This window comes from Solanum verrucosum, unplaced genomic scaffold (assembly GCF_900185275.1).
Source record: "Solanum verrucosum unplaced genomic scaffold, falcon-dt-bn FXZP01000259.1, whole genome shotgun sequence".
Classification (NCBI taxonomy): domain Eukaryota; kingdom Viridiplantae; phylum Streptophyta; class Magnoliopsida; order Solanales; family Solanaceae; genus Solanum; species Solanum verrucosum.
In genome coordinates, this window is record NW_026019973.1 from 733,099 (window position 1) to 744,050 (window position 10,952).

The 10,952-nt window shown below is 30.3% G+C and overlaps 1 protein-coding gene across 2 annotated transcripts; it reads right to left on the reverse strand.

The window, feature by feature from the left end:
• Positions 1–246: 246 nt before the first annotated feature.
• Positions 247–4,350, reverse strand: LOC125817256 (pentatricopeptide repeat-containing protein At4g33170-like). 2 transcript variants are annotated; one of them, XR_007442284.1, is made up of 4 exons: positions 3,433–3,642; positions 627–2,577; positions 338–463; positions 247–269 (listed from the first exon to the last, which is right to left on the reverse strand). XR_007442284.1 is itself a non-coding variant. In XM_049496803.1 (2 exons), the coding sequence occupies exon 2, from the start codon at positions 2,498–2,500 to the stop codon at positions 728–730; it is 1,773 nt and encodes a 590-aa protein (XP_049352760.1). In that variant the 5' UTR covers positions 2,501–2,577; positions 4,206–4,350; the 3' UTR covers positions 507–727. The 2 variants fall into 2 exon arrangements, 1 of the variants encoding a protein (XP_049352760.1); XM_049496803.1 differs by lacking the exons at positions 247–269; positions 338–463; positions 3,433–3,642 and adding an exon at positions 4,206–4,350 and having other exon boundaries at positions 507–2,577.
• Between the last annotated feature and the right edge of the window lie 6,602 nt (positions 4,351–10,952).

The window sequence follows — 10,952 nt, forward strand, 5'->3', positions numbered from 1 at the left end:
AAGATCGTAGAATCTCAAATACGGGATGCAGGTAAAGAGCAACTGCATCTCCATAGAGAAAACTGGTTTTAACAAGATACCTTTAATCGTTCTAACAAATTCATACCTGAACCTGAAAGGCCAAGAATTAAGAGTTCTCTACGCAGTTTTAGAGGCAAATTTTTGTCATTGAACCAATCCAATTGTTTACTTATTCAATGAGACTGAGTTAATTTGGAAGCTCACCCAACCTATTTTAATTTAAATTCAGTAGGATCAAATTGTGAAACCTATGCTTAAAGAATTAGAGTTACAAAATCAGCCACAAAGGTCAAAGAATATAAACTTTCTTATGCACCTTAAAGAGGAAAATTTCAGTCAGTGGGGATCAAAATGCCAAATCCATCCCTAAAGAATGAGGGCAACAAACTCAGCTGTTACCAAAGCATAGGGTGATTGCAGTCACAAAACTCGACCTGTCAGACTAAATATATAAACTCTTAGATAAATATCCAGATCAACAGCTAGATAACCAAACCATCCGATTACATCATGAAGGAAGACACAACAACATTCATCTCCGAGTATCAAGTTTTAAAAGACCAAAAACAGTTTGAAAGAAGCAGATTGAAAAGATAAGTCCACACCTTTGTTAGTTCAGTAAAATCTGTCATTTCAGAAATCCTTCGTACATGCCGAGCTTAATGTTCGCAATAGTGCTGAAGCAGTGGGAACAGATCTGCCTTTCCTATGCTGAATCAAGGAGGATAATTTCTTCATCCCATCCACAGCCTAAAGTTCCAAGCACATTCACGATTTCCTCAATCCTCGAGTTCGCAAAATTGCCAATTGTGAACTTCTCAACAGATCCCTTCACTTCAATGAGACTATGACCTGCCTCCTTCTTTAAACCACAACTCTTCAGCATTTTTCTTGCCTCTGCTACACTATCCCACCTCTCGTCTGAAGCATATAAGTTTGATAACAAAACATAAGGCGAAGTAGAAACTGGCTGAAGCTGTAGGAGCTTCTTAGCCATTCTTTCCCCAATTACAACATCACCATGCAGCCGACAAGCTGAAAGTAAGCAACCTAAAACAACTGAATCATGCCCAAAGGGGTACCTTTGCATGTATTCTTCAGCATCTTTCAGTCTCCCAGCTCGTCCTAGTAAATCAATGAGGCAAGAGAAATGTTCAATGTCGGGAGTAACCCCATAAATCTCGTTCATGGTATTGAAGTAATATAGGCCCTCATCTACAAGCCCTGCATGATTGCAAGCGACTAGAAGTCCGAGAAATGTGACAGAATCAGGCTTTAAACCAACACTCTTCATCTCCTCGAATAATTTTATAACTTTTTTTCCGTGGCCATGGTTAGCAAATCCAGCAATGACACTATTCCATGAGACAAGGTTACGAGAAATCATTAGCCTAAAAGTTGTATATGCATACTGGATACAGCCACATTTAGCATACATGTTCACAAGGGCATTGACAACACCAATATCTACACTTGAGCTTTTTCTAATAAGATGAGCATGTATTTGCTGCCCAAATTGCATCGAACCCATGCCAGCACATGCAGAAAGCAGACTAGCATAAGTAAACTCATCAGGCCCTCCATCAAAATATTCAACCATCTCTCTAAAAACAACCAAGGCCTTAGAATGATCATCACAACGAGAACAAGCAGCAATGAGAGTATTCCATGAAATGACATCTTTCTCTTTGATTGATCTGAAAATTTTGTCAGCTTCATTTAACAAGTTCAAATTTGAGTACATTGTCATTATTATATTGCCTATAAAGGCGGTCCCATCAAGATTGAGCTTGATTGTTTGGCTATGCAATTGCATTCCTTTCCCCAAATCATGTGCAGTATTGCAGGTTCCTAATAAGCCAACAAAGGTAAAGCGGTCCGGAACCAACCCTTGTTGGCACATACTTTTGTAGACTTCAAATGCTTTCTCTCTTTGATTACTTTCTACCAAACCCATTATGATTGTGTTGTAAGAGACATCAGTGGGAGTGGGTGTCAATGCAAAAACTGATAGAGCGTCACTACATTGACCATTTTTCATGTACATTGAGATCAGAGAGTTGGACACAAACGAAATGGATGAACAGCCTAATTTGATAGACTGGGAATGTATTTGTCTACCAAGTTTCAAGGCCAAGAGGTTAGCACATGAACTAAGAGCACTAGCAAGGACAAATTCATTGGGCTCTAGTGGCATTTGGGAGTAGAGGCTGATAGCCATGAGGTGTTTACCATCTTGATCATAACCAGCGATCATGGCTGACCAGGTAACGAGATTTCTTTTGGACATCTCATTAAAAATCTGACTGGCAAAGTTAATATTTCCACACTTGGCATACATGTTGAGGATGTGATTGGATATGAGAACATCACCTTGTAAGCCTGACTTGATTGCAGCTGCATGAAGAGAGAGTCCATAATGGAATGCCTTGGTCTTAGAACAATGATGCAATAGTGAACCAAGAATTTCTGGTACCATTTACCACACACGAAGGGAAGTTCTCATGTACTAGTACATCTCTTTTATCAAAAAGGTCTTCACTCAAGCAAATAAACCTGCACGAAAGGTTCAGCAAATAAGGGCAGAGGACAAAAACAAAACCGTTGATAATTATAATTATAACTAATTCAAATTAAGTACAAGTTTTTCTTTCATCGTCAGGTCAATAACAACGAAGTTTCACATATATGCAAATATTACAAAAACATCCGTCACATAAAATAACATCATATTTTATCCAGCAAAACCACTTACTCGCTCCTTCTGTGTAACCTACTCATATTCTTTCTCTATATTGTTCTCAAAATTAGCTTCACATTGGCATTAACTCCAAAACTAGTCCTGTTTTCCCCTTTATCTTCGCCAAACAACATCACTAAACTCGAAAAAGAAAATAATAACATAAAGAACAAAGAGAAAAGCAAAAGACAGCCTAGTATATAAGGAAAGACAAAAGGAGAGGTACACGGAGAAGTGGAAAATGTTGCAAATCAGAGTCATTTCAACTTTATGAAGTTTACAACAACTACGAGGTTTATCAAAAAGAAGTGCTCTTTACCACATGAATGTCATTTTCTCACCTGGCAAATCAAACTTCAAATCACAACTCCTAAAACTTTCTTGTTACTTTTTAAGATCTGAAAAATCGCATCTTGTAGCTTCTACATTTATATAAACAACAATTTAACCAAAAAAGCAAAAGCAAATCAATCATCTTACTATTTCATTCAAGACGAGTAACCAAACCAAACAACACAAGTTCTTTGAAACAGTGAACTTATGCAACTTGACGAAGTAACTGTATAAAATGCACAAGCAATATATACGTAGCTTTTTAACATAACATATAGATAAGTTAACTGCACTTCATCTTCATAAACATACAAGTTGTGTGGTCATTATTAAATTACCTACGAAGTAAGGTGGAACAAGAACTCGACTTGGGTCATTATTGAATTTCTTCCTCTTGTTCTTTTTCCTATAAGCTACAATGCAGCCAAGTTTGATAACCAAAAAACCTAATCTTGGATCATCATCTCACGCACAGAAATTTGGAATTTTCTTTTTGCTAATGTTTGTATACTTTATTTCTCTCCCTTGTTTCCATTCCCCTTTTAATTCTTAAAATAAAAAATATGAGAGGTTTCCTCTAAACATTCGAAAATCAGATCTGCAAATAGCGAGGATATATATATACATATCCAACTTTCGCACATGTGGACTAATTCCATGGGATACCTGTCACCTCCCACCAGCGACAAGTACCAGATAACTCTGTCCAACAAAGCTAGGACAAATGAGAAGAAATCAGCTTGTGTTTTTTGTCTCTGCTGGAATATGAACCTAAGATGATTCTCAACTCACTTCATTGACCACTACGCCACACCTTGGCTGCAAATCCTCCATTATACTATCTGATCAACTTTACTGAACTTATCAAATATATCCCCAATTAACATTTTCCCCCAATTTCAACAGAATCTACCCATTTCGAACTGAATGAAATGGTGACGTGATTAACAAAATCAAAACACTAACACAAAAAAATATAAAATGTGTAGATATAATAACACTCTTCATTCAACAATTTTCCTATTTCAGTTAAAAATTGGTCGAATTGAGTCTGAAACATAGCAGGAACAAAAATTAATGGAGGAAAAATTCGAAGTAATATATGAAATACCTCTTCTGGTGAAGACTATCAGCAATTTATAAGCTGATTGATAAGACTCTGCTCTTCTTCAACTTCCGCCAATGGCTATGCAATTCAACAATTGAAATTGCCGCCGGTATTTCAACTTCCGTCAATGGCAATGAAATTGCCGCCGGTATTTAGTAATTGGTAAGGTTGGACAATAAAGTTAATAATAATTTAGTAAAGTAAAAAATGGAAATTTCGCAAATAGCCACTAAAATAAACATAATTAGGCTATAACTATAGTTTGTTAATTATGATTCGTAGCTACATGTTAGAATGAGGGGGGAGGCTAGCGAGATTGGGAGAGGGATGAGAGAGGCGTGCGAGAGAGTGGGGAGAGGCTAATTGTATATATATATATATATGTCGAATTTTATATGTATATTTATCAAATAATTATATATATGTAACTGATATACATATGTATTTGCAAATCTGGGTGAGCGAGATTGTGAGAGGGAGGATAGAGGCGAGTGAGAGACGAATTGTATTTGTATATCTTCATATATTTTTTTATGTATATGTATAATTTGGATTTGGATTTGTATATGTATAAGAGAGAAGAGAGAGGAAGAGAGGAGAGAGGTGTACGTAATTATAGCTTAAATTAAGTTGTGAGTGGTAATTAATGGAATTTATAGTTATGTTAGTTAATTAATTAGTATATGTTTGATTATCCACATAATTTCTCCAAGACTATATTTAGTCCTTTTTCTTAAATGGAAAAAAAAAAATCATCCACAAAATTTAAGTTAATTACTTTTGTCTATTTATTTACTTTTATATCTATAGAAAAATTAATTATCATAGAATAACTTCTTTTTTTTTAACATATAGTATATAACCTAGTATATATGAAGTATACATATATGGTATCATCGATGGCATATTCAATTCCTTAATAAAACTCTTTGATCCTATATGATATTTACCTTGTATATATGTTATATATCAACAAGGTATTATAACAGACCGAATCACTGCTTCCAAAAAAAAAAACTCTTTAGTTCTCTATATTATCTTTATGGTATATTCTACTATATTATAAAAGAGAGTTTAGGCTCAAGTATAATATATAATATTCAAATTCTATTTTATACCCAAGTATAATATATAGTAGAACTTGGGCATAAACTCCCTTTTAAAATAATATATATATCTCACAAATGGAAAAGTCTCAATCAAGGAAGCAACATATATCATTTACAAATGACTTAAAAAACATTAAATTATTTAAAAGCTATATAATAAAATAGGTTGACTCTCAGAATTCTATCAGGCTCACATATATTGGGACAAAAAAATAACACATATCATTTTAATATTACCAAAAAAGTATTATAAATAATAATAATTAACAACTTAAAATATCTGAAAGACATTTTAAAAGGGTTAATTTTGTAATTATATCCATATCACATAAATTAGGACAAAGTGACCAGTAATGTACAATATTTCAAAGTTACATAAAAATATTATAAATCACAATAATTAATAACTTCAAACATTTTTAAAAAAAATATGAAAATTTGGATGACTCTCCAAATTTCATTTGTGTTACATAAATAGAGACAACAAAAATAACATATATTGGGTCCATTTTAATTTATTTGTCTTATTTTTTTATATTTAAAAATTGCGTAAAAATACTATAAATCATAATAATTGACAACATAAAATATGATTTGAAAAAAAATACAAAAAATTCCACTGATTCTTGAAGTGAATATATCGTAAAAATACTATAAATCATGATAATTGACAACATAAAATATTTCAAAAATATTGTATGTGAGTAGTCTTATTATGCCTTAAATAGCGTCAAAGAAAGTACAGGTTTGTGTTAAAAAAACTTATTCCTTTATCCACGCAAACAATCGCTTCAAAAACTCGGTTATTAGCCCCAGAATATACCATTTATATTGTTGGGCCCGTGCATATCACGGACAACATTATCTAGTATTATATATATATACTAATAAAGGATTAGTTCATTCCATCATAAATAAGTTCATTTCTCCCTAGATATATATCATATACTAATATGGTATAATAAAAAACTTATTTATTCCTTAAAATATCACTCATTAGTCCTTTTATGATATGCACATGATATATATATATTAAGCTGAAAAAGTTTTATTTAAAATATAATTAAAAATTGGTTACTAAGAGAAGTGGCTAATTCAGAAATAGTGCATAAGATATTGGCTATAATTGAAATTCTTTAGCGAGTTTTGCTACTAAAATTTATTCAAAAGCCACCTCGAATCTTCTCCAAATAGCCTTATATTTCATAAATGTACTCTTACGATGTTTTCAATCTTTTGAAATAACCACACACTCGATAAGGTGTATTGAAGGGTAAGGAGAACACAATCAATATGAAATATCATTTGTTAAACTTGTTTTTTCTACTTTTATTAGGAAAAATATTTTCCTCATATTTAATTAAGAAACTTATCTTTTTACAAAAAATATTTTTCATAAATAAGTTTGAAGTTACGGTATGTCGGTATCAGTAATTAGTTTAACCTATAGCAAATTAATTATTATTTTAATATGTTACCAATTACTAGTACTTGTCAATCATGGAACAAAAAAGTGAGCTTCTCTTGCATTTATCAGGTTATTTGGTAGAGTGTACAAATATAATATTGAATAGTGTATTAAAAAATTTCAGATTAGTAATATTGGAATTAATTATGATGAAATTATTTTCTATTCACTATTTAATTAGCTAATACATACTCTCTCTGTTCCTAATTATTTGTCTATTTTTGAATTAATAAACATATTAAGAAATCAATGATTGACATAGTGAGTTTATCATTTTATCTCTATTAATTATGAAGTAGATAAATTAAAAACTTATGATTTTTAAGAAGTTGTACCTTTTTTAAAGAAATTAATTGAGGGTATAATAGGTAAAAAAATTTGTCCTTTCTTAATTTGTCAAAATAAATAAGTATTAGAGACAACTAAAAAAGAAAAAATAGACAAGTAATTAAGAAAGAATAACTAAAAAAGGACAAGTGGATAAATAATTAGAAAAAGAGGGAAGTACATTAGTTGTACACAGAAAATTATACTATAAATGATTAAATAATATCACAATTAATGCATGTATTATTTTCTCAATAAATTCTACCGAACAACACCTTCATGTATCTTCCCCTTGCTTTCATAATATATTTTTTGTGTAGCCTTTTTCAATATACATATTTCCAAATGGATCTTTACTTTTATTTTTGGTTTTCAATTTGATGTTTAGTATTCGTATTAGAGCCTGATTAAATTTGATTTTTTGCTAGAAAATTCGGAAAGACTCGAACCCAAAACCCCTGATTAAGGATGAAGGAGTACTTACCACTTCACCGTAACCCTGATTGGTAAATGAATCTTCACTTTACTTAACTCTCAAGTTTATCAATTGTACCACTTTTTGAATTTGAAGTTTAGGGGCTTTATAGACAACTCATGTTATATGATTCTTGTTGTCTGAGAATAATTTTTTTTTAAAAAAAAACACACTCAAAAAACTTATAAATAAAATACCTAAAATCTTATAGAGTTATTTTACTCTATTAAAATCGCAAGTGGCCAAAAGAAAATTATTGCTCATCTTGTATCTTAGATTGAAATGAAAAGAGAGGACTAAATTCCAAAAATAATAAATGGTACATTCTGATGTGAAAACAGAAAATAATTAATTTTTGGCTTTTAATTTGCAAAAAAGTAACTTTTTGTGATTTTGATGGTGTAAGGAAAGTCAAAGACAATTAGATCATAAGATGGACTAATCAAGTTAGATGGATATCATAATCCAAAATAATAATTAATTCAACTAATTGATCAATAAGGTTCACACATTTTTTTTCTACCCAATTACGCTGAATATATTAATATTGCCATTATTATTATGAATAAATAAAAAGACCTTATTACTTGGACTAAGATAGAAAATTCAACTATTAAGCACATAAATTCCATTCAAGAAAAAGTTGATTGAATATCTTTTTTGCTAAAAGTTTGGACACAACTTTTCGTCAATTCATATGACCACTAAAAGTGGAATTTACCAAACAAACTATAATTACAGATTTCTTCAATCAATCTTAAAAGAATTTAATTTTTAAGTAATTTTAAAATTGTGCTTTAGAGATTTTTTTAATAAATATTTAGTTATAAATTTATTAATTATTTATTATCTTTCTTTAATTTTAATTATTGAAATATGAATATTTTTTAGATTTTCAATTTAAATATTTTCTTCTTTAGTTTTTATAACATTAAAAATAAAATATTTTTTACTGGGATAAATTTTTTTCTATGATAATCAAATAATATTTAAATATTTATTGTTATTGACATTTGACTGTATGACTCTTTTCATTTTTTATATATAAAAATAAAAAGTTAATCAAAATATGGCAAGGTATTATTTGTGCTCAATGGGGCGTGATTGATGGAAAAGATTTATGCACCACTTTATTTACTAAACTACATTAATTTACTTTTGTTGGTGATTAATTGAAAAGTGAATGTAGAAGGGATAACTTTGTATTGAGGAAATACTTGCCATTTTTCATTTTTAATTTTAATTAATATTTTGAGATGCATTTTTTCATCATATTATGGAAAAAACAAACTATTTTACAGGATAGCTTGTCGTACCCCTCCTAAAAAACAAACCATTTTACAATTGTGTCACCCTTACAATGAACCTCAGGTAGATCAACAGTCAACCTCAAGCCTAGTGTCAACCTATCCTAATAAGCCTAGAACTCAATGTCAGAGCTCAAACACGTGCTTTTAGATAGTTTTTTTTTAGAGTAAGTGTATATAATTATTTCACATTTGAACGAATAATTATATTTTTGGTTTATAAAGAAGTGCTCTTAGAAAAATCAAAGGATTAGAACTCCTTCAAATCAAAGGATTAGAACTCCTTCAAATCAGCTCTTTTTCTTTTCTCTTAAAGTTTCAATGGGAGAAGTGTCTCGACCTTCTCTTTTCTTATTCTTTATTTTCCTTTAAGCAATTTACGTTCTTGTATTCAATCTCTTCTTTGAGGGTTAGGTCAAAAGGAAATAAACTTGATCGACCTTTAAGTTGTAACGTCATTGAACTATGTTTAGGATTTGGACTAAGAGGGTTCAATAATTATAATATATATCCAAAAGTTTTTCTAGTCCCAAAAGTTCAATAATTACAATTGTGTCACCCTTACAATGAACCTCAGGTAGATCAATAGTCAGCCTCGAGCCTAGTGTCAACCTATCCTAATAAGCTTAGAACTCAATGTCAGAGCTCAAACACGTACTTTTAGATAGTTTTTTTTAGAGTTAGTGTATATAGAGTTTTTTTTAGAGTTAGTGTATATATAGTTTTTTTTAGAGTTAGTGTATATAGTTATTCCACATTTCGACGAATGATTATATTTTGGTTTATAAAAAACGCTCTTAGAAAAACAACAGGATTAGAACTCTCTCCAAATCACATTATTCTCTTTTCTCTTAAAGTTTCAATAGGAGAAGTTTCTCAGCCTTCTCTTTTCTTGTTCTTTATTTTCCTTTAAGTAATTTACATTTTGGAAAAATCCTTTTGGCCAGAAAATTTGGCCAATTGTAAAATAACATATTTTCACACTATGTTATTTCACCTTTTTGAATATTTTTATCATTTTAACTTTAATACGTTTTAATTAAAAATGGAAAAAAGATCAATTTATTTTAAAATAAAAAAGATATTATAGACTTTTTAAATTTCTGGCCAAATTTTCTGACCATTTAGCATAACCCTTACATTTTTGTATTCAATCTCTTCTTTGAGGGTTAGGTCAAAAGGAAATAAACTTGATCGACCTTTATGTTGTAACGTTATTGAACTATGTTAAGGATTTGGACTAAGAGGGTGTTCAATAATTATAATATATATTCAAAACATAAATTTGACTCCATATACACAATGCAATTTTTAAGGAAGTGGGTTTGAATGGACATCTTTTCCACTTACTGTTACTTGAGTTATTTTTGTTATCAATATTTTTCTTTTCTATAATATTTTTATCATAATTTTTATTCTTGTATTTGTTTAATTTATTTTTGAAAACGTCTTTCTTGAGCTAAAAATCTGTCGAAAATAATCTATGAACAATCTACGAACCTTACACAAAATAAAGATATTGTTTATATATATCTATAAACCTCACTAATAAAATTACACTAAATATATTATTGTTATTTCTGCTATACCAAAAAGAAAATAGTATGTAAGGAACCCACTGTTCATATGCACTTTGGATAAGGGGTAAAAAGAAAAAAGGCATATGCCACTTGAACATGAAGACACTAGTATTAAACATTGATGAAAATGAAAAAGCAAAAAGGGTCCATGAGTTAATGTCACATTGAGATAGCAACAATTGTTCCCATGCATGTCACATTGAGAGTTCTATTATCCTCTAAACATTAAAAAAAAATATTATTTATCCCCTCAAACTGTGCGAAGGTCCTATCACTTTTTGAGTTTATTTTTTTTCGTATAATTTACTCTGGTAGAGAAAACAAGTTCAAATATATTATAAGTAATATTCAAGTTCATCGTGTATATTATATGCAAAGAACATTTTCAACTAAGAAAAAGATTGACATGTTTCATTAAGTATAAACTACATAAAATAAAGTAAAAATTCAAGCACCCATAAAGAACAGAGACTTGAGAGATGAT

Coding starts and splice junctions, on each gene's coding strand:
- LOC125817256 (XM_049496803.1), bottom strand. CDS start 2,500: ATGGTACCAGAAATTCTTGGTTCACTATTGCATCATTGTTCTAAGACC.